We start from the raw sequence: 26,636 nt of genomic DNA, 5'->3' as shown, positions 1-26,636 counted from the left end.
CTATATGCGTAGTAACCGCCCATCAGATTGTCTCGTTTATCCGCGTCGCGTTTGCCTCTATAAGAGCAATGCTTATTACAATGCCTATTCATTCAGTCGCGGCGCCGCATGCAGTAGACTCACATCGCAATGAAACTGCAAGTTTGCATTGGTTTGCTTCTTGTTTTGGTATACTGCCTGGAAGCTATTGAGCGAAAGGAAAGATTGGAGAACGATGAGCCAGCTGTGGCTGCAAGAAGTCGAAAAAGGAGAGGATGGGGAATCGTTATAGGCGTAGCTGCAGTCGTAGCAGTCGGGTGTGCAAGTACGTTCTGTAGAGTGTAACGGTCTAATGCTTTTAATTGTTGCGCAGTCTTTTGCAACCCACCGCCACCGCCGCCGCCACCGCCACCGCCGCCACCGCCGCCGCCAAAAAATTGTCCAGAGTTATATTCGCCTGCCAATGGCTGGCGCAGCTCTTCCCGCACAAAGCACGGCTCTTCCGTCTCCGTTAACTGCAACCGCGGCTACAACTTACGCGGGTCTAGCCGTCTTACCTGTAATAATGGTAGATGGTCTCACGCCGTGCCATCCTGCGTGGACGTCAATGAATGCTCTGTGGGAACACACGACTGCTCAGACGCAAATTCGCGATGCATCAACACCCAAGGGGCATTCAAGTGTGAATGCTATTCTGGTTATGACTTGAATAGCAATGGTAGGACTTGCACAAAACGCTGCCCTTCTGGTTGTCTTCACGGCGCCTGCTCCCGTATCCGCGTTTTCTTTACGTGGTACTATAAATGCCAATGTGATTCAGGATGGAAGGGCGTAGCATGCAATGAGCCAATCTGCCGGCAGGGATGCTCAAACGGTCAATGTCTGAAGCCTGACCAGTGTGTTTGCAAACAAGGCTGGACGGGTGCTTCTTGCAACATTCCAATTTGCTCGCGGGGATGCAAGCACGGTACGTGCGACTTCCCAGAGCAATGCACGTGCAAAGACGGATGGACTGGCGCTGCTTGTAGCGTGCCAGTTTGCTCAAACACTTGCAAAAATGGAGGACTCTGTTCAGCGCCAGAGACTTGTCTTTGCAAAGGGACGGATTGGACAGGAAGCACTTGCAGTGAGCCAGTGTGTCACAACGGCTGCGAAAACGGCGGAACGTGTGTTGCACCCTCTACCTGCAGCTGCTTGAATGAGTACTATGGACGTCGGTGCGAAATTGCAGGTTGCACAGACATCCTTCCTCCTGACAACGGTTTGGTCAACTGCCTGACTTTGAACGAGCAACGTGTCTGTAACGTGTACTGCAGCGAAGACTATGGTTTCGCATATGATCCAGATAATCCATATGTGTGCGGTGAGAAGGGCCTCTGGTCGCACGAGCGAAGAAAGGAGCCAGTTCCGGAGTGCATCACAGCAGACCCAATGCTAATATTTTCAGTTGTCGAGACGGAATTCGTATATCCCGGCGAGTGCAAAAGTCTAGTGCAAGAGGATCTTGCGAAGATCAAGAGTCTCACGCTAGCGGCATTATCAGCACGACTCGGTTGTCCCTGCAGCGACTTTAATATCCGCATTGCTGACGGAGAAAGCATCAATTGCGGCGAAACAACGGAGACTAATGGAAGACTATTTAGGCGAGAAACCGGTGTTAGAAAAACAATTCTTCTCGTAGCTTTTCTTATCGAAGCTAGTCTACACGAGAACATTGTCAACGTCACACACTGCAATGCGTCATGCGAAGCCGCTGTCGCCGGACTTAGAAACGTTGTCTCATCAGCTGCAAAGGAAGTCAATTCAACATTGGCTGGAGAACCTTTGAGCGTTGAACTCAATGAAACAACTCTCTATTCCAAGGATACGATGATTGCGATTGAATCGCAGGCTGCTTGTCCAAAACCAGGCCAGACGCAGATTGGCACTAGATGCTTTCTCTGCGGCAAAGGAAGCTATTACACTGAACAAAAGTGCGAACCGTGTCCCTTTCATACGTATCAAGATGCGCAAGGGCAGAGTGAATGCAAAGCGTGTCCAAATGGAACTGGAACCCTCTGGAAGGGGTCAAAATCATCTGACGAATGCGTTAGAAGATGTTCACCGGGCTCGTACTCAAGCAACGGAACAGTGCCGTGTACTCCGTGCCCGATGAATTCATATCAGCCGGAAGCAGGCCAGACGTCGTGTCTCGTCTGTCCGAACGGTACAGTCACTCAAAAAGAAGGAGCGTCTAATCCATCATACTGTATTCCAAACTGCACTGATTCCTGTCTATATGGACATAGGTGTGACGGGTGCCGTTGCATTTCCAATTACAGAGTGTGCGACTTGACGCAGGACTGTGTCGACGGCTCCGACGAGAGCAACTGCAATTCATGCACGAATTTCTTTTGCCCGACTGACTTTCTAACATATCAGCAAATCTGCACATCTTCGTTTGCTGCTGTCGCTCAAGTCAAAAAAGTAGTGAAAATGGAAGACAATACGACTATGGTCGAATGCGAAGTGGAGAAAATACTTTACAGCGCTGCTAATACCAGCACTTCAAGTGTCCACAATGGTCACTATTATCTCGGGTCGAAGGCGCTCGCGTGCCACTGTCCCCCTATTCAAGCTGATCACCCGTACATGCTCACTGGTCATCGGAATCGCGACGGTGAGCTGGTTATCAGTCACGACGGCGTCGTGAAACCGTGGAGGAAGGATACGCAACTCGAAATTTCGCGTGCGATTTCTCGAGTGAAAAACGGCGACTGTTTGCTCACCTACGGCTGGGACGATCATGGCATCGACGAAGATGGCAGTAGATAGACCCGTCTCCGAAGTCCGAACTCTAGCGCTCTTTCGCTGGATCTCTTGTCTTTCTCGCAAATACAATCTTCAAAAACCACGATGTGGCTTTTAGAACCCGTACAATCCCTGTGGTGCATGGCCGCCATCATGACGCCATGAAGTCTTGCGGAAGTCTGTCTGCTCTCGAACGAAGGACGAAATCTTTCCTAAAGGTATCGCGAAACTCTCTTGCATAGATTTTGACTTTGGTCTACAGAGAGGGGCCCATGCAGTTTTCGGGCAACTCTAACGGCCTTTTGATGCATCACTTTTAGGGTCGACTATCTTGGGGTCAGAACCCTGTTCCAAGTCAACCTACCGTACGGCTGCGAGAATTAGGAGGAGGTTCCACTGGGTAGGACTAATTATCCACCGAGTCTATAGGATCATCATGCGTCGAATTCGTTTGTCATGCTTCGTTGTCTAATGAAGTGGTGACTATTTATACTATACCGAATGAAGCCACCGTAGATATACGAAGCCACTACCGTACCAGTCTAACTTGAAGGAAGAGTCATGAAAAAACACAGAATGTGTCTTCTCTTCCAAAGGACCACCTCCTCATCTGTGCACGCAATCCGACGTTGCCGCCAATAGGAAGTTGCTGTACTTCGTACAGCTTAGCAATTTATCAGCTCTCTTAATTGACAGGAACGTACCAGAGAGATTTCTTATGTGTCCACTTCTGATAGCGGAACCAAATGCTGAAGTTCTTCAGAATAAGCGAAAATACCATAGGGATCTATCCGGGGTGGGAGAAGTCGAGGGGGAGGGGGAGCTTTCCAGAGAGTCTCTTGGGAACGTGAACTCTTATAGTTTCTTATAATTTATGTATTCTAATTTTGGCACTCATAGAACGATGTTTCCTCTTTTACAGATCACGATGCCTTACTAGTAGATTGTCAAGAAAAAACGACACCTTATATTCATCATAGGTAAAAGAATACAAAACTGAAAAGATACATAAAGTTGATAATAAATACAAAGCAATGGAACAGATCGAGGTTAGCCAATAGGCCAGAAGACCAAACTCACCTCCTGATCGTCCCCATGCAATTTGCCCTTCACCATTCTCTTTGGATAACACCTATGATATTCGTCTGATTTCTGGACTTGCTCCAATTGAACCAAGCAGTCGCGCGCGCCTGGTCTCGCGCTCGGTTCTACGCTGATCATTTCCTGACACATTTTCTTCACACCTGAATGACTGACGCTGGAAGCCTGCTGGAATCGATGACTAACGACCGGTTGTTCGCCAGTCATCAGTTCAACGACAGTCACACCTAAACTGCACACGTCTGCCATTCTACTATTACGCTGACGATTCGGATTTTCCGGGTTCCGCTCTGGAGCCAAGTAATCGGGGCTCAACGGTCCGACGGAGAGGGACCTTTCGGCGAAGCGAGCGGCGCCCAAATCGCATATTTTGGCCTCCATCAACGACGTAACGACGACATTGGAAGAGCGAATATCGCCGTGCAAAACACCGCTTGGACCGAGTAGATGGAGATAGGTGATTCCAGCTGTCATCCCCAACGCCAGGTCAATTTTCTCTCGCAAAGAAAGAAACCATTTAGATCGAAGAGCGGCCTTGATGACGTCAGAAAGCGAGCCTTCGAGAAGCTCAGTGATGATACGAAGTGGAACGCCGTTTTCCGTCGTTACGCCGCAAAGAGAGACAATGTTGGGGTGACGAGCTCGAGTGCAGACGGCAATCTCTTGCTGAAAGAGACGAAGGTAGTATTCGGAGTCCAAGACTTCAAAAAAACTTTTGACAGCCACAGGACATCCTCGCCAGTAGCCCACTTTCACTTCTAAACAGAAACTAAAACCAATACTTATGCTGTCTTACAACTTATGAGCAACCTCCGTATGATCCACCTCCGAGCTCAATATCTGTCATTCTAACGTCAGCAACAGGAATCTGAAGAAGATTTTCCTGTTCTTTTGCTTTTTCCAACAGCCGATCTGTCTCCTCTTTTTCTTCAACAATGACATTTAATTCAGCCACCTTCTCCTCGTAACGGCCAGTCAAATTCGCTACATAGAGCAAAAAAAGATACTTTTTTTAATTCGTGCAATCATCTGCTGGGCTGTCATACCGTTTTGAAGTCTCAAAGCATCCATCTCTTCCTTTCCGTTTTCAAGTTGAACTTCTTTTTCTCTCAGTTGCGCTTCTTCATTTTACAAAATCAGACACAACGGTTAAAAGATAAATGAAGCTGCTCACCGCGCTCATTTTCAGCCACAGCCAATTTTTCCTCAAAGGCATAAACAATTTCACCTATTAGGCGCAATGCACATGCTAAACGCTACTGTCTATGACTTCACAAAGAGCTGATTACCAAGTTCGCGATCCTTAGCATCAAGCGCTTTGCTCTTCTCTTCTGCCTCGCGGCTCATTTTAGCTATTAATTAAACAATGATGCGATTGAAAAATATTAATTTAAAATGCGAGAGTCGTTGACCATAAAGTGACTCGTAGTTGGCTTCTCTTTCTCTAGCCATGTTCTCTAAGCGCGCCAAGTCTTTTTCTTTCCTGGCCAGTTCTAGAGCCATTTCTTCCAAACGTTGACACAGCTGATTTTCCTAATTAGAATCCGTCCTACAGTTGAGGTTTTCACGCAAACAATTAAATCGCTTACTCGAACATTACGAGTGTCTTTTTCTTCTACAGAATAGCTTCCGGGAGAAATTGCACCACGTTCTCTCTGGCCGACTACGGCATCCGATTGGTCAATCCTCTCTCCTTCCTGGTAAAATACATTTCTCAAATACAATCATGCATTTTCAATGGCATTCCTGAGGACTCGGAGACGACGAGATAAACGATCTTTCGCGGCACTGAAGAACACCAACAACCTGCTCTAATAATGATTATTAAATCTTCGTTCATTTCCTAAAGCGACCTCATTCAGAAACTCATTAGCTTCTTCACTTTCATTTGTTGCCTTTTGCAAAAATGTACGAGTTTCCTAGATAAAATCCACGTCATCTCACATTCAAAAAATTTTAGATTGACTTGCTTGTGCAAGGTGCAACATCATAAAGCGACGAAATAAATCCAATCGTCCTCCCATGATAGCCATATCCAATGCGCCTTCTCCTTTCTTCGTCCTTGCGTACACGTCGCAGCCCTTCTTCAAAAGCAATTCAATGACGTTGTCACTACCAAACTCAATCGCACTCAGTAGAGGAGTGCAACCCCACTAAAAACTATTTACAAAAATGATAAATTAAATAGACAGACGCCGTACTTCGTCTCGACTTTCGCAATCGGCTTTTCTAGAGATCAATAACTCGACTATGCTTTCAGCATCTCTTTGAACTGCCAAATGAAGAGCCGAATTTAGATCCTAATGCCAATTAGACAACTCAAATTAGCAAATTTAGAATCTATAACCAGGTCGTTGAACTTTGAAAGCAGCCATTCAGCTGTGTCTTGGTGATTTTCAATACAAGCAAGTGCCAATGCACTGTGTCCTTCCTATAAATAAATAAATGAATGAAAGTGTTACTTAGAGAAATGAAATCACTTACATGACTAACAGCGCGAGAATCGCAACCCTTGCTTAGAAGGAAATCAGCAAATTCCTTCTGCCCGTGGGAAACTGCGTAAAGAAAAGGCGTTCTTCCCCACTACAAAAATACACAAAATATAGCGTTGCCATTTCAAATTTGCATAAAAAATACTTTGTCTTGATCCTCAATATTAGAGCCAGATTTAATTAAAAGTCGAGCAACTTTTTTTTCTCCGTATTTCGCCGCCCAATGAAGTGCAGTTTGTCCAAACTAAACTAACGATATCAATATTTCTGAACAAAAAAAAACATTCTAACACTATTAAATACATAGTCCGTTTCGAACAAATAAAATGCCATCCCAATGAGTTTTTTCACCATTTTAACCTGACCGTATGCACTAGCTGTTCCCAATACTCCTCGACCCAACTACAAATATAACAGTTAATTAGGAAGAAACCTTCATGCAAAACAACAATTTCCTTATTCTTTGCTTGAATGTCACAACCGGTTGACACCATAAACGTAATAAACAAATCGACATTGCTACTCATTGCAGAACATAGAACTGGTGTGTTTCCTCTCTACGAAAGAAAGACAAAACTTGACAATGCTAATTTTAAACCTAACGAAGACAGATGAATTGAGAAACAGATGCTACCTCATCTTTAGCTTCAATATTAGCGCCATTGCTGATAAGAATCTCAGCTACCTCCAGATGCCCGAATTGAGCTGCCCAGTGCAAAGACGTTCGGCCAAACTTAATTAATTACAATTCAAGTGCTACAAATACTGCCTAAGTATATCTAGATATCTACTGACCACTTGAGATTCATTGACATCAAGTCCAAGTTGAATCAATTTGCTAACCAGTTCAACGTTTCCATTCCAACTTGCCAAAGCCAGGGCTCCGTCACCTCGCTATACTCAAGTACTCAAAATATTTAAATGAACACAAATCAAAACACGTGCCTTTCTCTTTGCAAAGATATTGCACCCATGGAATATTAATAACTCAACCACGCCTACGTGTTGACTATTGTGTTGACTATTGCAAGCCAAAAGAAAAGGCGTGCATCCGAGCTATAATGCAAAATCAGAAACGCAAACAGTTTTAGTAGAAAGTTTAGTAAAAAATCACCACTACCTCGTTTTCAGCTTCAAGGTGAGCGCCATTCGTAATAAGAAAGTCTGCAAGTTCAATATTCCCTTCGTCACACGCCCAGTGCAAGGCAGTGTATCCAGACTGAATAATGAAATAAATACTACTGGCTTTAGGTACCTATTGCCGCCTACCGCTTCAGATTTATTGACATCCAATCCAAACCTGATCAATTTCTCTGCAATAGCTACGTTTCCTTTCCAACATGCCATTGCCAAGGCACCATAACCTTGCTGCGCAGATGAGAAAATGCGTACAACGTTACAGACAAAGAAAAAAATTACTTTGCTCTTAGCAAAAATATTGCAGCCTTTGGATATCAATAAATCAACCACGCCTATCCTCCGATTTTTACAAGCTAAAAGAAAAGGTGTAGATCCAAGCTATATGATGAAAAGAAAGCACGTAAACATTTCATCTATATAAAATATTAGAGTGAACAACTTTAGTTTGAGCTTCAATATCAGCTCCATTCTCAATTAGATACGCCGCAATTGCAACGTGGCCTTGATCAGACGCACAATGCAATGCTGTATAGTCCTTCTAAACAAAAAAAATATTTATTGGAAATACAATTACAAAAATTCTACCTGATGTGTTTCATTCACAGAGAACCCCATTACAGTCAGTTTCTTCACCATAGCAAGATGACCTCCCAAACACGCACATGCTAAAGCACCATCGCCCTCCTATCAAAGGTTAAGTCAAAGCAACAAACGCAAAAAATCCGCAAAACTTGCGTCGTCCTTCGCTTCAACGTTACAGCCTCGTTTTACAAATAAATCAACTCCTTCCACGAATCCACAATAAGCAGCGCAAAGAAAAGCCGTCGCTCCACTCTATATTATAAAACAAAACTAAACGTTAGACCCTTCATAAGTTCATTGTTTTCGAGGGGTGCCACAATACCTTGTCGACTCGACCCTCGATGTCCCATCCCATCGAAAGAAAATAACTTGCGATCTCTAAGGACCTGCACAAAATGGCGAGACCAATTGCATAGGTGCCATTCTAAAAACAAACAGAATCGTTGACGTGATACGTAAAAGTTCCCATGCAGAGCGTCTCCTCTTTCTTCGTAAAAACAGTCGCTTATAGCACTCGCGCGATGCAATCGGGATGCTTCCGCCAAGAAAGCATACCTCAGTCACCACAGTTTTCCACTTTGTTGGCTCTTTCGACAGGAAATCGCGAATCTTCGCCGTGCGCCCGGTTTCGATAGCAGTGAGAAAGACTAAAAACATCTAGGGCTAGATAAAACATATTAAATCAGAAGACAACGAAAAAGTACCAGCAGAATCCATCGAATTGGCCGGACACGTGATGCGCCTAAGTGCGCTAGCGGAACATTGTCTATGAAGGAAAACGCAGAACGACGTCGAATCAAATCGTCAAATTGTTGAAAAAGCCAGGCCAGCAATCATTAGCGACTTCTTGAAGGCGTCTACTTTTGGCTTTTGGCGTTAGCGGCACCAGCAACTCTACTTCAGATACATGCTTTCGTTCTGGGCACTGATTAGCCGAATTCGCCGCATCATCATACTCTTTTCGTCATCATGCTCCTCTCTGGCTTGATCCTTTCTCCGGTTTCAGTATATGTAGTATTGTAGCTCGTAGCTACGTGTATGTAGACTGATCGAAAGCGGCTAGTTTAGTCTTATTATACCACATATCAGAAAGGGATTCTTTGCCAATCGTTATTGTGCATGGAACACTAAAATCTATACTGCTATAGATGTAAATCCGTGCTAGAGCTTCACCAACTGTCTGAATTTGTTCAGAAACAAGACAATGAAAACAAAACATATAACAATATAGAGACAAAACATGTAGCAGTTTTCACAACTTCTTCTCCAGTTTTGACTGCATGTTGTTAGTCACAACTCAAAACAATGAAAGACGCCGCCCTGTCTGTGGTAACCCCTTGATAGGTTCCAGTTGTATACTGAAATTTTCTCTCAGATACATTTCGCACGACGGCGTTGTTTCTCGGGTCGATGTGATCCGTTCCAAATTTCTGCGTGTATACCTGGGAGACTACGACGGCCGGAATCTTAGTGAAAGCACTATCAAATGTGACTTCATAAGTTCCTTCGGCTATTCTGGAGGCTTTAAAGCTTCCGTTAGACGAAAGCACGGTGCCATCGCCGCCAATGTATCCTCCCATCATTTTACTCATTGTTCAATCTGCAAAGAGAAGTATGTATATGCATACAGTGTTTAGTTATAGCAACTCTACTATTGCCAAGCTAATCTTGTACGCGATTGAAAAAGATTTTGGGTAGCGATTCTGACTTACAGGTTTTGCTTTGGGCCGATTTGGTTTTGAATTGTACGCAACTGAAGCAGTAGACGCGACGCAGCGCTTTTATATTCTTTGTGACGGAGGAAGCGGAAAAGGTAATTGAGGAGGTGTTATTTCGCCCAGTCAGCTTTCCTCTAAACGAGATTCAAACGCTGATGTGAAACAGATTGTCGTACACAATAGCAGCACAGTATATTTTCTTCGTTAGATGCAACCAGCAGGGCTCTGTAAAATGAGCTCAAATAGAATATTCTTGCAGCATGTGTGCTAGGGTTTTGTCATGCAAAAGTAGGAAATGACGCGCTATGTGGAAGCGAAACCGCTCTAAGCATGCTGTCTGTTTCTTTGTCTGGAGCTTACTCGTTGTTCTTCAGTCTTGTTACCAGAGCTATACAGCCTTCGCAAACTTCTTTCAGTTTTGTTCCTGCTTGACACCCAGTTTCTCTTGCCTTTCCTTCATATTTGCAGTCAGACTCGGTCAGCCGGAAACGGCCACGCCTCAGCGGGTTAACTTCCAACTTCCCCTTTCCCTTTGCTGCAGTAAGAACTCCGTCAGCGTGAGACGACCACGCCTTTGTAGATTAGCTTCCTATACTCCCTGACATATACCCAGGAAAAAAAGACAAGAGAAACTCGATGTCAAGCATATGCAGAAACAAAACTGAGAAGAAAGTTTGCAAAGGCTATATAGCTTTGGTAATAAGACTGAAGGACACTGAGTATGCTCTAGGCCAACAAACACTCGAGTAACGTAGTAGGCGGAGCTAGCGGTTTCGCTTCCACTTAGCGTCATTCACGACCATATACACACATCCTGCGCAAGAACACCTCATACGTATTTGAGCACATTCTACGGAGCTAGCCCTGCTGGTGGCATCTGAAAGAGAGAATATAGCTGTATGGTATGAATGGTGCACCTTGAAGCCTTGGTGTCTACATGCGGAGTCTCTGGCTCCTTCTCAGGTTTTTTCACAGAGTCCATGCACTGACTCCACTCATTATCAAAGCTATATGTATGTGTAGTGATAGAAAGAAGTTTAGTTTAATAATAACGTGACTCCCTGCTCTGCTAATCGTTATCGTGCAAGGCACACTAAAAATCTACTACTATAGGTAATGGTCAGCAATAGGTCTTCATTTGTAGTTAATTCCAACTTCTAAGCGTTTCGAGTCATCAGTTTAGTCCGAGTTTTCTGACAGTGAATATACCGGTAGTTCTCTTGGAATTGTTGACGATGGAAAAAGGTGAGTGACCTCACTAAGTCTTTCCGTCGTGTCGACGTAACGTCGCTCTGACAATTGTCTCTTTTTACACTTTCTCCACAATTGTGACCAAAAGATTCTTGCTGGCTTTGGAATAAGGCAATAAATCACGAAGGCAAGCAAACATAGATCAGTAAAAAAGATATTTAGCAGTGCAACAGCCAGCCAACCGGCATCAGCTTTATACTCATATAGACAGCGTTCTTTCGCTGTCTGTTCAAAGCACTCGGAAGACAGCGTTCTGCCGTAAACTATGTCTGTCGCCATTTGCGAGGCAAACTTCAGAGGCATAAAAATAGATAGCAGTGAAAACCGCTTTTGAATTAGCGCATACGCTTCAGCAATTTCGCGTCGGTCTTCACCGGACGTATTACCAATTAAGATGAACGTGTACCTTTTTTGCCTTTGTAAAAGCAAAGTTTAGCAAAGCAGAAAATTTTAATAGGATCGCAGTTTCTTTACCTGATACAGCTTTACCATAACGAAAACGGACATTACTGTTCCGCACATAATTAGAACGTCAGTCGGCAGTGTGAAGGTGTAGAAGGTCCAGGAAAACGACGTGGGAGCACACGTGTAGGGAAAAACACGGGCGTATTTCACATTGCGTACGAGAGTCAAGACAACATTTCCTCCAGGTAGAAATAACGATAGAATTAGCTGAACGTAAAAGAGCCGTTTATGGCTTTTGTGACCAAGCTTCCCTGGTTTCCACACTGTCAAAACTGTAGTTGAGACATGCAGAGCTTGTCCACCACATCAAAATTGAGAGGTAGCCAAATTCAACAAGCAGCCCTGATTAGACTGATGTGTGTATATGTGTATAGAGGAACTGCAGACTTACCTTGAACATGGCATATTTTAGTCGGATCAAACCAAGAATCAATCATACTGTCGTGTTTACAAAAAGTCCGTTTTGCGCCAAGAACGAGAGGAATCGTTTTAGAAATGCCTGCAGAAAGCTTTATTAATTAACTTAAAGAACTCAATGCAATTAATATTGTCGTCTACTCACTATATACAGCTAGCGATGTCGGTAGAAAGAAACTGGTTAGAGATTTGTGGCTGAATCTACAAGAAGGTATTTTTATTTCGCCTCATTAGAAAGAATTTCATTTACGGTTTTTTCATCTTTGCCCACGTTACGAAGGTAATGGCAACGGAAATCCAGTGTACTGCTAGAGAAATGCACAAGGCAATGTGAACGGTTGTTATGCCATTTTCCCGCGTTTCCTGACAACACGGAGGAGAGCAGTATACGCCATTCATTATTGCAGCTTTGGTACGTGTACGCATAAGAGGACTTGGACAGATTGCTTCAGTGAAGTTTTTTCTGCCTTTCGAGAGAGCTGCGCACTTTGGAATGGTTAGACACGATAGAGGAGTCTCGAGCAATGCTATCATATTGCAAAATTTGCTGGAGAAAGCAAAGCAAATAGTCTCGTTGTTTATCGGATTGCTAATATGACCAAATGCGGTGCTATCTTCAAAAGCGTAATTGCAAAGAAGCGAAAAAATTGTAGCGTTGTCCGAAGGTCGGAGTGAAAGTTTCGTGACAATGCGCCCCAAGTCTTTGTTGGCCTTTGAAAAGTTTCCGCATCCTGACACAGAAATACACCTGTCTGTATACTCGTTTGCATTCCAAGGAGGAAACGCCGAATTGCATACAGATCCGTTCAATAGAGTTGTTGAAATGTTGCGACAGTCCAGGGAACTGATTTTTGCCTATAGAGAAACCGCGCCACTGAGTGAGGAGTCGATATTGAAACCGAATCTGTTTTCGGTTTTGCTATACTGTACTATAGAAGTGCGTCTCTTACGCCGCGAGATACTTACAGGCGAATTTAGGTGAGGGATGAAGTAATAAACAAAACCGGCGTAGCGGTAAGTAGAAGTAAAACAGCGAGGCAAAATCCGAGACCAAACAGCTTCAGGCGATTCCAAATTCTTTTGAAAATGAACCGACATGTGTAATTCTCGTTAGGGCTTATGGTTATTTGAAGCTCCCGCGTCATCATTTAGCAGTTATGCTATTTGTCCGGCTGCCTGACAATTAAATATCCACTTCGTTTCCAGAAAGAAGTGAAGATGACGTTATAGTTGAAATTGAGACCCGGAGTGTGCACTATACCTAGCTTCCGTCTAATTTATATGCGTGACGTCTGCCACTCCTTCTCCATACGCATCTGCTATTATCATGATGTCACTCTCTGCTTTACTTATTTATCCTCGTGCAATCTTCTGCTTTGCAGTGTTCTGGCCGTGAGGTGCAACTAAGCCTCGAGCCAGACGGTTTTCTGTTTGGAACGCCTAGCCGACAGACAATTCTCCTGTCGTCTTCGTTCAGCTTTCAGTTCCGCTTCTTCCCAAGTGCCCGTATTAGGAGCCAGCACTCGTCCTTCGTTGCGCTTTTCTTGCCGCTTTTAGTTGCGGTAGGGCGACGTGCAGCGCTATGCCACTTCAAGATCGACTGATACACATACAAAGGTCGCTCAAAATCGCACAGGAGATAGCAACCTTGCGTCAGATAACTTTGAAAGAGCGCGTTCTAGCTTCACACACAGCAACATCTGATAATGCATTTTATCATGATGATTTACAGTCTATCGCGACTAAAAGCGGCTCCCCAAAGGGGCTAACTCCCAAACCACGGACAAGAGAACTCAGCATCCTACGCCATGCAAATCAAAAGCGTTGTTGGGGGTCTAAAATGGTCTTGTCTCTAAGAGCTCTCAGTCATTGAAGACGTAGAAGATGGAAATAGGAGACTCACTTCGCTTGAACGTTCCATCGTCTATTAGCTGTTTCTTTTTACATTTCCTCCATACTTTTGACCAGAAAGTTCTTGCTGACTTTGGGATAAGGCAGTAAGCCACCAAAGCAAGCATGCATAGATCACTAAGGATCCAACTGATTAGGCCAGCAATCCAACCATGCAGGGTTTAGTACATTCTCGTATATGCAGTGATCGGGTCTCTTATTGTCCTTCAGACAGTTGGAATAATTTCTATTCGCCGTCTTGTCGTAAGTAATAGTTGTCCATAGCCGAGGCAGACGTCAGGGGAAGAAGTAGAGACAATGGAAAGAGCCGCCTCTGAACCAAAGCGTATAGGCTTCAGTGGTCTTGTACCGTTTTGAGATTCCGCGAAGAATTATTTTTGCCTTTGTAGATAGATGAACTCGCATAGCAAGTAATTGGTGTGATAAGAAGATGCGTTCTCTTACCTGACGCAGTTTTACTATAACAAAAATAGACATAAGTGTGCCGCGCAGAATATTGTTACGTCAGCTGGGATCATGAAGAGAGGTAGAAATCCCAGAAATCCGATTCGGGGCTACAAACGATCGTGTATGGCGCTACTCCCACGTACTTCTGACCGTTTATGAGAGCAAAAGCGACTTGTCTTCCAGGGAGAAGTAGCGATAGGGCCGGTCAACTGAACGAGAAAAACTTTCCTGTGACTCTCACGACTGAACCCTCCAGGTTTTCAGATGGTCAAACTGTATTAAAGACTGAACTAGCCCACCAGAATATGGACGAGAGATAGCCAAATTGAGCAAGTATTCCTATATAGATTCATAAGTCGAATGGAATTTCCTATAGCACTTAATTGTACCTTGGAAATGACAATTGTAAAGTCCACGAATCAAGCAGATTCTTTTATTTGCAGTAACTCCGACTTTGTCCCAGTATGAGCGGAATGCTCACAGCAATGTCTACAAAAAAGGTTTTAGATATGTAGCTTGAGAGATAATATTACACGTTCATTTACCAAAAACAGTTAACGATGCTGTTAAAAATAAAGCGGTCACAGATTGATAGCTGAGCCTAAAATGGTACAATATAGTCAGTAATGCCTAATTAATTAAAGAAGAATTATGTATTTTCACGTACAATCCCTTTGCTCTTGCCCACGTAATGAACAGAATCGAAAGACAAATCATCTACAGAACCGCACATTGCAATGTAAAAGGATTTATATATATATATATAATGTCATTGTGGTTTTTCCAGCTGAAGTGATTGCACGGAGGAGAGCAGTACAAACACCGATCTCAAGCATGCTTGCTATATGTGTAGGTAGTAGATCCCTTGGACACTTTGTTTTATTTGCAATCCTCGAGTCGTTCGGACTAGTCAAGTCATTTGCGCGCATGGGTGTTATTAGGCACGATGTTGCATTCTTAAATAATTGACTAATGTCATCGTGGAATTTAAAAAATTCCAGCTTGCTTGAGGACTTGCTGCCGCATTCTGTGAAAGCATAGTGGCAAAGAAGCGTTTGAAGTTTAGTCTATCCCACATTTGAGGTAGATACATTGTCGCTGAGTGCACGAGTGCATTCAAACCTTAGCCTGCCTTTAAAAAGTTCCCGCAGCCCGACAAAAAGACTTTCCTTTTCCTATTACGGTAGTTGTTTTATTTAATATCCAATGGGGAAACACCGAACTGCACATATAGATCGGTTTAATTTAGTTGTGAGGGCGTCGACGACTTCAGCGTTGGGGTTTTCCTATGGAAAGCCACCCGAGGGTATACACAGTCGGGTTGAGAAGTGTGAATTCACGACATGCTTTCCCAGTTTCAGTTTAACATTGTAGTAAAAACGCGGCAGCATTCACGCGAAGTACAGTACTTACCGGTGAAGGTATCGGTATACGAAGTAGTAAACGTAGACGGGTGTAGCGGTGCGGATAAGCAAAACAGTTAGCCCGAATCCGAAACTAATCTGTTTCAGATGGATCCACATTTGTTTGACATTGCGCCAACCCTTGTTAAGTCTCTCAGTAGTTGCGTGCAGCATCACGAACAGTGTAGATAGAGAGGAGGAAGCGAAGCTAAATGACTAGCGACGTAGCGCGTCAGCTTGTTTTAAACGTATCAGCTGAAAGCGAGGCTAATCTCTCTTCATGGGCGCTTCCGTCTTCCGTTCCCTGAGCATTTCCCGAGTCTCCTTCACCAGTTACCAGATTTCAATTTCAAAGCTACTGACACTGAATTATCAAAAGAAACCTCTAGTCTATATTTGCGAACCAACGGTTTATCGCCACATACGGTATACCATGAAGCCTAGCTGTTAGAAATAGCACGAGTGTATAATCCTATATAGAACAAGTGCGACACAGAAAGGTCAGCTTCAGCGCTTCTAAGGAATATAAAACAGCTTAGCTCTCATGCAGAGTTTTCAGTCGTCGAGTAAAGTCTTTTTGAAAACGATGAAGAGGAAAATAGACGGGTATCTTCGCTTGGACATTCCGTCGTATCTTCGTATCGTTGCCTTGTTAACTGTCTGTCTTTACATTTTCTCCATAATTGCAACCAGAAGACTCTTGCCGAATTTGGAATGAGGAAGTAAGCCACGATAGCGAGCACGCATAGGTCGCTAATGGTCCAGTTGAGTAAGCCAACAATCCAACCAGGGTCTGGCAAATCAGATATACAACGTTCGAGTACTGTTTGATTAGACGCTCCCAGGAGGCAGACAGAATACTTCTCTTCCAGCTTCTTGCCATAAATAGTACTACTCACCATATTCGCAGCAAAACTCAGCGGAGTAAGAAGAGACAGTGGAAAAAACCGTTTCTGTACCAAGGAATAGGCTTCGATGATTTCGTTCCGTTTGTCACTGGATACGCCGCTAAGAGTTATTCTTTTTGCCTTATTAGTAGAAGAACTTCAGCTAAGAATGTCAAGCTGAGACGCGTTTTCTTACCTGATGCAGCGTCACCATAACAAAAAAAGACATTAGTGTACCACAGAAAATCGTAGCTTCAGCTGGCAGCGTAAATGTGTAGAAAAACCAGGAACCCGACGCGGGGCGACAAATGATCGTGCGGTGCGGTAATCCTCTATACTTCAAACCGTGAATGAGAGTAAAAGCAGCCAGTCCTCCAACTACAATTATCCATAGTGTCAAGTGAACCAAAAAACATCTCTTTTGACTCTTTTGATTGAATTTTCCTGGTTCCCACACTGTCAACACTGTATTAGAAACCATACTAAGCCACCATACTAGAGACGAGAGGTAGCAAAATTGACCAAGTATCCCTGCACGATTTATTTTACATCTAGTTTCTTTGTAGGCAGATTAGCCTAGCCTATATACCTTGAACGTGGCAAAGTGTAGTCGGGTCATTCCATGAATCAACAGCACTTTCGTGTTTGCAGTAAGTCCTAGTCTGCCCCAAAATGACAGGAATTGTCACAGCAATGTCTACCCAAAGTTTCAATAGTTTTGCTCAGGTAATAGTGATATTTAATTACCAAATATTGTCAGGGAAGCAATTAGAAATAGCATAATCACGGATTGGTAGTTGAACTTACAATAGAAATTTTGACCTACTGTATGCTACCTATATAAGTTTTCACGTACGCATTCTTTGCCTTTGCCCAGGTAATGAGCAAAACAACATTCGCAATCCAGTAAATAGGCGTAGAAACGTACATCCCAATGTGAAAGACTTTATTGTCAATTCGATTTCCCTTGTTTGACTGATTACATGGAGGAGAGCAGTGAAAACCGTGCTCTTCGGCGAATTTGGTATGAGTAGGTATCAGAGGCTTAGGGCAGGTTTTAGTAGCGTTCGTGTTGTTTGAACTGATCAAGTTACGTGCACACCTGGGAATGGTTAGACAGAACTCATTCGACATGATCTTCTCAAGCAAAGGAATCAACTTGGAAAGGCGAATTTCGTTTTGGAGTTTTAAAAATTCTGAGCAGATATTGTGGTTGTTTGAGGACTCGCCGCAGTCTTTGAAGGCGTAATGACAAAAAAGCGACAGAAGTTTAGCTCTATCCAGTGATTGAAGTAGGTACGTAGCTAAGCGCACTAGTATATTCACATTCTCATCTGCTTTCGAAAAGTTCCCGCAGCCCGACACGGAAACGTTCCTTAAGCTATTTTCGTTTGTCACACGCCAATGGGAAAATACCAAACGGCAGACAGATCGGTTCAATGAAACGGTAGAGATGATTTGAACCGATCCCGGTTGACAGGAAGTTGAATCGGTAGTTTCCTATGAGTAAAACCTGAGGGTAAAACCGGTTCGGAACTTCTAAGCATGCAGCGAATACTTTTCCGTTTCGGTTTTACGTCGTCCTGCTAAAACTCGACAACTACGCGATTGCATGAGTCATGCACATGCATGCATGCATGCAGTGCATGTGTACTGTTCTTACCGACAAATTCAGCGGTACGAAGTAGTAAACGTAGACGGGCGTAGCGGTGAGTAGCAGCAAAACAATCAGGCCAAATCCAAAGCCAATCAGTTTCAGGTGGCTACGTATTCGTTTCAAATGCCTATTGTGATGGTTTTCAGTGGAAGCTGTTGTTTGAAGGTTCATCGCGGGTTGTTTGCACAGTTTCTGCAAGAAAGGAGACTGGAGAGTAGAAAGAGAGACGCGTTAGAAAATGAGCCGAGAGCGTACGCGTTCGTTTTTATATTCCCATGCTGCCATGCAGGCTGCGCGCGTCATTTGGGATTTTAATAATTAAAGTTCCGGGTTCGTTTTCGTCAGTTCCAGCTGAACTATAGTGGAACACTGCGACCTTTGAGTTGTGCTTTTTGTAGTCCTACAAAGTAATTTTATCATCACGACGACGCTACATAGCGCACTAACTACACCTGAAGTCTGAAAAGAGTTTTACGGAAAATTTCTCGATCCAGTCAGAGATTTGGAGTCGTTTCTGAGCTAGCAGCGACACGCCAAGCTTCGACGCTCGTCGAACCTTTAGTTCGCCGCATGCATGATCTATTTTTGCCCGAAGAGAGTTCCTGGTTGCGCCGATCGAGCGTTGCGGCCAGAGATATCCCTGGTCGCGCTGTGACGCTTTGTCTGTCCATGGTCTGTCGCTCGATCTAGTTCTTAAAGTGCGCTAGCCGTCGTAAAACGCGGAAAAAACGCTGTGGCTAGAGTCACGGTACCGTGACTCAAGTCTCACGGCTTGGAGTCACGGTAATCTACCGTGCGCTATATTACGTCATAGTAAATTTGCCGAGCCGCTGCCGAGCACTCTCCTACGTCCGAGTCTTCGAAAAGCTGACAGCTTGAGCTAAGTGGGCAGCGTTTCCTGAGTACAGAAAACGTCGGGACATCGACGGCCACGCTCTATAGAAGCCGTTTGTAAGCGAGCATGCGCAGTTAGTTCTTTCGAGAACTTAGCGAGTGACTGCATTGCCATGTTTTATTTTTTTATTTATTTATTTATTGATCTCTTTTTATTTAGGGTTGTGACATCCTCTGCAGAACCATGTGCTACTCCTGGGTTCCTTAATAACACTCGCACAACGAAAGTGATACCAGTTAAGGCAAGAATCGCAGCATATAGATTTGGGATCATCACTTAAAGCACCCTGACATGCATGGCAGCGCCATGGACGGCCCTTGACTTTTGCTCGCATGACGTCTTCAACAAGCAGCCAGGCATCTCGGGTGAAGTATCGCATACCTGCCAACATTTGAACAAGCCAAAGCGGGAGATTTTTGAGTGCCACGCCCCGAAAAAAATTTCTGGTGTGACCAGTCCAAGCTTTTAAAACAATAAATTAAATATTACATCTAATGATCCGGCTAAGTTATAGAAATGAAAGCTAAAGATTGTCTCTGCGTGTGAGTCTCGACGCTCCGCAGTCTGCTCCTCTCCGGTATTGCTTGCAGTACTACTCATATCGGGGTCACGGTACGCTTTCAATGCCGTAGGAAGATATTTTAGAGAGGGGGGGCTGCGCGCGCTCTGCGCGCGCAAAAATTTTTGAGACCACGCCCACATAATGCATTTTTGAGGTTGATTTTTGCTACTTTAAAGTGCTTACTAAATAACTGGATAACGGAATATTTCGCGAATGAACCAAATCTAGGGAAGTCCCCAAAGCGGGAGAAAAACTGCTTTTTTTGGAAAGCGGGCGGGAGGCCAATTTTTGCCTCAAAAGCGGGAGTTCTCCCGCTAAAGCGGGAGAGTTGGCAGCTATGGTATCGACGAATCGATGTAATGTCAACATCCTCGTTTCGAGCAGCATCCGGTATGTTTTCTGGCTTGCTCTCCACGTCTTCTTCCTCTATTTCTATGCCTAGAGTTAGGGCTTTCTCTGCCAACTGCTCACTAACGAACCACGAAAGGGAAACTAAAGGCCACTTATCAATTCTCGAGCGTGATGAAGTATTTGTCTAAACGGGCTTACTTTTATCCCTCTTCTTCGAGTGCATTGAGACAAATTTTGACGGTTGCCTGAGGTCTTTACCCTTCTTAGATCGCTTTGCAGGCAGCCCTATGACAGTCAGCTCATTTCCTTTGGGGCGACCTCTTTTCTTTACAGCTGGAGGCATCGCAATTCCTGCAAGCAAGAAATTGTGCGTTACTTATTGTATTGTGATACTGAGTAATTGATACCTAATTTGGTTGGTTGTTCTTTTTCCAAGGTATTGTCGTCTGGCATCCTTGGCACCTGATGAATCTTCGTTGTTGGAGGACCAAAAGTCTTGTTTTCGCTAAAAATAGACATACGTTCTAATTATGTACGTAACACCCTCTCTTATAGTAGCACGTTGCTGATCTGCCTGAAGAAGCGTCTCTGACTGAAGATTCGTCTTGGTCGGACTCGAGATCATCTATAGCAATAGCACAAATCTTAGCGTCGCGTTGCTACCTATTTATATTAATTATTTAGATAATTTATTATATGCCATGGTAATATGTATTTATGTTTTGATTTATTTATTTATTTATTTATTTATTTATTTTTGTATGTTGTACTACTTTACTAACTAATTTATTGAAATACCAAGTGTAAACTTCTTACCTTCTACTTCAACTACGGAAACTTCTATTCCTTCTTTCCAATAGTCAATCAAATCCTTCAACACTTCAATTCGTCGTTCAAAGTGGACATTCGATGCCTCACTTGTTACTGAAGCCAGCTGGCTAGCAATCAATGATGCTTTACGAAACTTTTCGTGCTGTGTCATTTTTTTGACATGGGAGGCACTTGCTTCAGTGCTCGTGACGTAAGATGTCGGCTCATCAGGTGCTGTATCGAATACACGATGCACTTGCCTGTAGTAGTCAAGTGTCCACCGTTTGTCGCATAGTAATTCGTTGAACAAAGACTTTTCCAATTTCTTTGCTAGGGAGAACATATGGCGACAAGGAAGCCCCATTGATCTGCGAAAGATGCAGCTGCAGTCGCGAAGACTGACAACTATCTGCCCTTCATTTGTACTGTTTGTCACGTAGTCGTCTCCTGAAGGTAGAATTTCCTGTACTTTGTCAATTAGTGTCATCTGCTTGAGGACAAATCGGAACGCATAGGGGGTGAGAAGCTTCGCATAGCTACTCTCTGCACTGCCACTTGAATAAACATGAATCCGCGTTTTCTGGAACGAGACAGCCGCTTTGTGATCGCGCTCCGTTCGCAATGCGTTGATGATAATGAAGAATTGATCTACGAAAACAGTGAAGCCTGTTTTCCTCGAAATGACCTGCTTTAATTTGCCGTTTATAGACTCCAAGCGATTATTTGTCGAATTCAAAAATGATCCGCATCCAAACTTCAACCCCAACACCCACTGGTCTCGAATGGGATGCCAATTTACGTCAAAATAGTGCAGCACGGATTTGGGGGCATCTTCCTTTAATTGATTGTATGCTTCGTAGTATGCGGACTGAGAAGAAGAATGCGCCATTCTTTGAATGAGCTCCAGGCACAGTAGTCGCTGTCCAGCTGTGATCCGCATTTTGTCTATGGTGACTTCACGTCGTACGGATCGGAGCATGTGAAAGAGGCAGATAGCAAGGGATGCATTGGGAAGACAGACCTTAACCGTTTCCCTTTCGACAATGTCTTTGTCGGTCAGGACGACCTTTATGGATGGCCACTCAGGATTATGTTTTTTAAAAGTCTCCATCATCCATTTAAGACTGCAAGCATCTTCAACTGCCAGGAAGCAAGCAGCTACTATTTCGCTCTGACCGTTTCCGTCTGAAAGATAAGGATGAAAATTATTAACTAATATTGGTTATATGTTATCACCTTCGGCCAAGAAAAGATACAAGGGAAACCCCAAATTCAAGAGCTTGTATGTTGCATCCATACATAACAACTCCGGAAACGCCTTGAACATTTCTCGCATAGAGCGGTCTTGCAAAAAGAGCCCTTGAAATTTTCGATCGCTGTCACAAAATACATCAACAGTGGCACCTGAAGAGAAGCACACTATATACATAAACGCAGCCAGCTTATTGCAGCACATCGAATATACCGTATTTTGACGCCAGTTTGCTGACAACGGAGTCTAAATCATTTGCTGATACGTTGCTTTGTCCCGTCGCAGCGATATTTGACAGATCCTTTAAAAGAACGACCTTTCCCGTTTCCTGAGAAAGTTCTTTCTGAACCATCTTCTTGTTGGCTTTCATAGCAAGCAATTTTGAAGCCGTCGCTTTTGCTTTAGTGTCTAGCGACCTTTGCGAAGGAAGATGACGAAAGAGAGTCTATATGGAGATAATACTTAGTAAAACAAACGACACAGAAAGTCACTTTACTTCAGATAGTTCATGGCTGTGCTCAGAGCAAAAACTCTTCACTTCAAGTGCAGAGCCATCTTTACTTGCTCGCATATTAAGGTGCGCCCGACAATCTTGTCTGAAAGTCCTACGACAGCATCACGTGAGATAGACATATCTTTGACAACCTGCACATGTTGACATACGAAGACGACCGTATCCCTTTTCCTCTCGCTTTGAACGCCTGTCCGCCATGAATACAGCAATATTTTATTTCATAATATTTTAATGCCGGCGCCAACGGACGATCGACGCCGCGCTTTGACGCCGCTTTGATTGTTCTTGAATCGCGTATCCAAAATTCAACGAACTTCTTTCGCTTGTACTCTTCCAGTTTGGCTTCCAACTCCGCGAACGACGCGAACAACTTTCCTACTGCAAAAAAACTCTCTATTTCATCGCTTTCCGCCTTATTGCGATCGCCAGAGCCTCTCTCAGTCGACTCTTCGCTCATGTTTCGTTTTTACCGCCCGATCTCCCCGAAGACAAATCGACGTCACAACAAAGTGCGCTACACAGTGTTTTCCCATGAACGAATTCTATGACGCTCCCATGACGTAATATAGCGCACGGTAGATTACCGTGACTCCAAGCCGTGAGACTTGAGTCACGGTACCGTGACTCTAGCCACAGCGCGGAACAAAAGCGTCCAATTGTCGACCAACCGAGCAGCAGTTTGTGGGCAGCATTTTCGAAACTCGTCCTCATGAAACAGATGGGTAAGGGGAAATTAATTAAGGTACAGTCACGGTAGTTCAAAGAGTCGCACAGAAGCTGAAAAGTTGAGGCAGCTATATAGCGGGCACCGGTCCAATTCTACTACATCCTGACATGAAAGGGGCCCCCAAATACCGTGACCTCGTGCAGAGAACTCAGCATGCGGCGGGTAAGTGTCTCTATAAGAGTTTTCAGTGAATATAGCCTGAGTCTTTTGGAAGTTACGGAAATTGACGACTATAACTATGGAATTTCCAGAACTAACTTCGCTTGGGAGCTCTATTCAGTATCGTATCATCTTAATCGTAACCTTGCCTTGTTGTTTGTCCTCTTTGACATTTTCTCCATATCTATCTGACTCAGCTTATCACTCAGCTAAAGAGGGGCTTATCTCCGTTTTTCGGTTGCAGGATTTTTATTTGATCGAAAGATGCGTACTCTAGCTATAAGAGTGATAAGCTACTAACCGTTCATCGCGACATATAGTGAAACCTGCATGCAATAAAAAAACTTGAATGGTGAATGTCTAATCTAAAACAGCAAAGACCCATGAAAGTCATGTTCAGCTTGCTAGACGGCTTCTAAAAATCTAGAGTAGCTTAGGGGCTCTCGGAGTTTTCAGAAACTGACGACGGAAATAGACTAGTAACTTCACTTGAACATTCCGTCGTATCGTCGTAACGTCGCCTTGTTAGCTGTCTATTTTTACATTTTCTCCATAATTGCGACCAGAATACTCTTGCCGACTTCGGGATGAGAAAGTAAGCCACGATAGCGAACACGCATAAGTCGCTAATTGCCCAATTGAGTATACCAACAATCAAACCTGCAGGATCTGGTACATGAGATATACAACGTTCTACTTCTGTTTGATTAGTGGCTCCCATGAGACACACAGAATATTTCTTTTCTAATTCCTTACAGAGAATAGTATTTGTAACCATATCCGCGGCGAAACTTAGAGGAGTAAGAAGAGACAATAGGAAAAACCGTTTCTGAACCAGAGAATACGCTTCAATTGTTTCGGTGCGTTTGTTATTAGAAACGCCGCTAAGAGTTACCCCTTTTGCCTTCATAATAGAACTTTAGCACGTGGGATGCCTAAATGATACGCGTTCTCTTACCTGGTGCAGCTTCACTATGACAAAAACGGACATAATTGTACCACAGAAGATAATGACTTCAGCTGGAAGCGTAAAGGTGTAGAAAAACCAGAAAGCGGACGCGAGGCTACAAAAAATCGTGTTGGGCGGTAATCCCGTGTACTTCAGACCGTGTATGAGAACAAAAGCAGCCAGTCCTCCAACGAAAATTATCCATACCGTCAGATGAACAAAAAAGCATCTCCTTTGGCTTTTCTGACCAAATTTTCCTGGTTCCCACACTGTCAACACTGTATTGGAGACCATACTGAGCCACCATACCAAAGACGAAAGATAACCAAAATGACCAAATATTCCTGCATGATCTATTACATTTAGCTTTTTTAAAACAGGCTAACCTATACCTTGGACGTGGCAAAGTGTAGTCGGATATATCCATGAATCAACAGCACTCTCGTATTTACAGTAAGTCTTAGTTTGTCCCAAAATGACAGGGATTGTCACGGCAATGTCTACATAAACTTCTAATAATACTTGTTCATTTAATTGGGATTGTCACTTACCAAATATTGTTAAAGACACAATTATGAATAGCATAGTTACGGATTGGTAGTTGTACCTAATATAGACTTTTCACCCTATGTATTACTTATACGTATTTCACGTACGCAGTCTTCGTCTTTGCCCATGTAACAAGCAAAACAACATTACAAATCCAGTAAAATGGCGTAGAAGCGTACGTCGTAATATCAAAAAATGTATTGTTATGTGACTGATCACATGGAGGAGAACAGTACAAACCATGCTCTTGAGCATATTTTGTACGTGTAGGTATTAGAGGCTTTGCGCAGGTTTCACTTGAGTGTGTGCCGTTTGAACTGATCAAGTCACGCGCACACACGGGACTCGCTAGGCAGATTAACTCATTTGATATGATCTTCTCAAGCCATGGAATCAACTTGAACAGACGAATGTTATTTTTCAATTCTAAAAATTCCAAACAGATGTTTTGGTCGTCTGAGGACTCGCTGCAATCTTTAAAAGCGTAATGGCAAAGAAGCGACAGAAGTTTACCAATATTCAGTGATTGAGGTAGAAAGGTAGCTAAGCGAACTAGTGTATTCAAATCTTCATCTGCTTTCGAAAAGTTCCCGCAGCCCGACACGGAAACGTTCCTTACACTGTTTTCGTTCCTTAGTATGTTTTTCACACTCCAGTGGGGAAACACCGAACGACAGACAGATCGGTTCAATAAAGCGGTAGGAATAATTTGAACCGATTGCGGTTGACAAGGTGTGGACTTGGTAGTTTCCTATATCAAAAACAACCTCAAGATAGAGTCGGTTGGAAACTTCTAAAACATAGAATGTACTTTCCAGTTTTGGTCTGTACTTACCGACAAATTCAGCGGTACGAAGTAGTAAACGTAGACGGGCGTAGCTGTGAGTAGCAGCAAAACAATCAGGCCAAATCCGAAGCTAATCAGCTTCAGGTGGCTTCGAATTCGTCTGGGATTAATTTTCTGATGGTTGCCAGTGCCAGATCTTGTTTGGGGCGTCATCGCGAGTCGTTTGCGCAGTTATGCAAGAAAGGGGAGGTTTGATCTACGGGGCTTGGGGATTGATTCCAATTGATAAAGGAACGTCGAAGTAAGCCACAGAGGCGTAATTATTTCTTACGAAGGTTTGTTTACTCATATGATCGAGTTAGCGTATATAGCGTACACTGTAGGTAAGATAATTAAGATGGACAGGCTGCGCGCGTCATCTGTAGCTCTAATAATTAAAGTTCCGGGTTCGATTTCGTCATCTCCAAGCAGCCAAACTATGGTGAAACACAGTGGCTTTTGAGTTGTATTTTCGCAAGCAACAGATCGAGTCTAAACGAGAATTAATCCAAACAAAAAGGGAGTCGTCTCAACTGACAGCATGAGTTCGAGGCAAGCAAAGATGGACCATTCCGTTCGCTTACTAAGGCAATATCGAATACGTAATTGTCTTTTCGAGAAAGTTCAGAAACTTGAAGCTAAGTAAGTCTAACGCCTTTTGCAGTAGAGGCTAGTCTAGAAAGCTGCCAGTTTTGAGAGAGATCTCTGACTCCCCTTTTATTGCGTTTCAGCTCTTCCTGGCGTCCAAACCTCGTCGAAGCATAGAACAATGAGTCTCCTCGAGTTTTTTATCCGGGAAATC

General features: G+C 43.6%; 6 protein-coding genes and 3 long non-coding RNA genes across 9 annotated transcripts; 2 read left to right on the top strand and 7 right to left on the bottom strand.

Annotated features, from left to right (window-relative positions):
* The first annotated feature begins 442 nt into the window (after positions 1–442).
* On the top strand, positions 443–2,793 carry LOC136191365 (signal peptide, CUB and EGF-like domain-containing protein 3). The gene is made up of 3 exons (XM_065979689.1): positions 443–489; positions 552–697; positions 800–2,793. The coding sequence occupies exons 1-3, from the start codon at positions 443–445 to the stop codon at positions 2,791–2,793; spliced, it is 2,187 nt and encodes a 728-aa protein (XP_065835761.1).
* An 858-nt stretch (positions 2,794–3,651) lies between these two features.
* LOC136191285 (probable serine/threonine-protein kinase DDB_G0281745) lies at positions 3,652–5,579 on the bottom strand. The gene is made up of 7 exons (XM_065979614.1): positions 5,460–5,579; positions 5,283–5,403; positions 5,160–5,222; positions 5,045–5,098; positions 4,917–4,991; positions 4,681–4,854; positions 3,652–4,628 (listed from the first exon to the last, which is right to left on the bottom strand). Exons 2-7 carry the CDS (start codon positions 5,371–5,373, stop codon positions 3,820–3,822), a joined length of 1,266 nt encoding a protein of 421 aa, XP_065835686.1. The 5' UTR covers positions 5,374–5,403; positions 5,460–5,579; the 3' UTR covers positions 3,652–3,819.
* LOC136191363 (putative ankyrin repeat protein RF_0381) lies at positions 5,556–8,814 on the bottom strand. Its single transcript, XM_065979688.1, has 21 exons — positions 8,789–8,814; positions 8,640–8,731; positions 8,407–8,508; positions 8,238–8,336; positions 8,088–8,186; positions 7,942–8,040; positions 7,782–7,880; positions 7,632–7,730; positions 7,483–7,581; positions 7,302–7,418; positions 7,158–7,256; positions 6,997–7,095; positions 6,812–6,919; positions 6,666–6,764; positions 6,508–6,606; positions 6,355–6,453; positions 6,218–6,301; positions 6,072–6,170; positions 5,841–6,023; positions 5,724–5,789; positions 5,556–5,676 (listed from the first exon to the last, which is right to left on the bottom strand). Exons 1-21 carry the CDS (start codon positions 8,799–8,801, stop codon positions 5,605–5,607), a joined length of 2,025 nt encoding a protein of 674 aa, XP_065835760.1. The 5' UTR covers positions 8,802–8,814; the 3' UTR covers positions 5,556–5,604.
* Positions 8,815–8,860: 46 nt separating this feature from the next.
* Positions 8,861–9,848, top strand: LOC136191298 (uncharacterized). Its single transcript, XR_010670828.1, has 2 exons — positions 8,861–9,413; positions 9,460–9,848. It is a non-coding gene; the product is annotated as an uncharacterized lncRNA (long non-coding RNA).
* LOC136191295 (uncharacterized) lies at positions 9,246–9,990 on the bottom strand. Its single transcript, XR_010670825.1, has 2 exons — positions 9,797–9,990; positions 9,246–9,684 (listed from the first exon to the last, which is right to left on the bottom strand). It is a non-coding gene; the product is annotated as an uncharacterized lncRNA (long non-coding RNA).
* Positions 9,991–10,836: 846 nt separating this feature from the next.
* LOC136191287 (uncharacterized) lies at positions 10,837–13,330 on the bottom strand. The gene is made up of 6 exons (XM_065979616.1): positions 12,902–13,330; positions 12,186–12,790; positions 12,081–12,136; positions 11,910–12,017; positions 11,528–11,860; positions 10,837–11,468 (listed from the first exon to the last, which is right to left on the bottom strand). The coding sequence occupies exons 1-5, from the start codon at positions 13,031–13,033 to the stop codon at positions 11,745–11,747; spliced, it is 1,017 nt and encodes a 338-aa protein (XP_065835688.1). The 5' UTR covers positions 13,034–13,330; the 3' UTR covers positions 10,837–11,468; positions 11,528–11,744.
* Positions 13,331–17,947: 4,617 nt separating this feature from the next.
* Positions 17,948–18,576, bottom strand: LOC136191297 (uncharacterized). Its single transcript, XR_010670827.1, has 3 exons — positions 18,496–18,576; positions 18,247–18,432; positions 17,948–18,083 (listed from the first exon to the last, which is right to left on the bottom strand). It is a non-coding gene; the product is annotated as an uncharacterized lncRNA (long non-coding RNA).
* Positions 18,577–20,375: 1,799 nt separating this feature from the next.
* On the bottom strand, positions 20,376–22,822 carry LOC136191362 (zinc finger SWIM domain-containing protein 1-like). The gene is made up of 8 exons (XM_065979687.1): positions 22,756–22,822; positions 22,672–22,715; positions 22,324–22,555; positions 22,095–22,262; positions 20,865–22,043; positions 20,592–20,673; positions 20,442–20,553; positions 20,376–20,399 (listed from the first exon to the last, which is right to left on the bottom strand). Exons 1-8 carry the CDS (start codon positions 22,820–22,822, stop codon positions 20,376–20,378), a joined length of 1,908 nt encoding a protein of 635 aa, XP_065835759.1.
* Positions 22,823–23,752: 930 nt separating this feature from the next.
* On the bottom strand, positions 23,753–26,046 carry LOC136191282 (uncharacterized). Its single transcript, XM_065979611.1, has 6 exons — positions 25,844–26,046; positions 25,116–25,759; positions 25,011–25,066; positions 24,852–24,959; positions 24,469–24,803; positions 23,753–24,414 (listed from the first exon to the last, which is right to left on the bottom strand). The coding sequence occupies exons 1-6, from the start codon at positions 26,006–26,008 to the stop codon at positions 23,944–23,946; spliced, it is 1,779 nt and encodes a 592-aa protein (XP_065835683.1). The 5' UTR covers positions 26,009–26,046; the 3' UTR covers positions 23,753–23,943.
* Between the last annotated feature and the right edge of the window lie 590 nt (positions 26,047–26,636).

Source organism: Oscarella lobularis, chromosome 9, assembly GCF_947507565.1.
Source record: "Oscarella lobularis chromosome 9, ooOscLobu1.1, whole genome shotgun sequence".
Classification (NCBI taxonomy): Eukaryota; Metazoa; Porifera; class Homoscleromorpha; order Homosclerophorida; family Oscarellidae; genus Oscarella; species Oscarella lobularis.
Note: the sequence above shows the minus strand (reverse complement) of the source record. Positions and strands in the feature narration are given on the sequence as shown.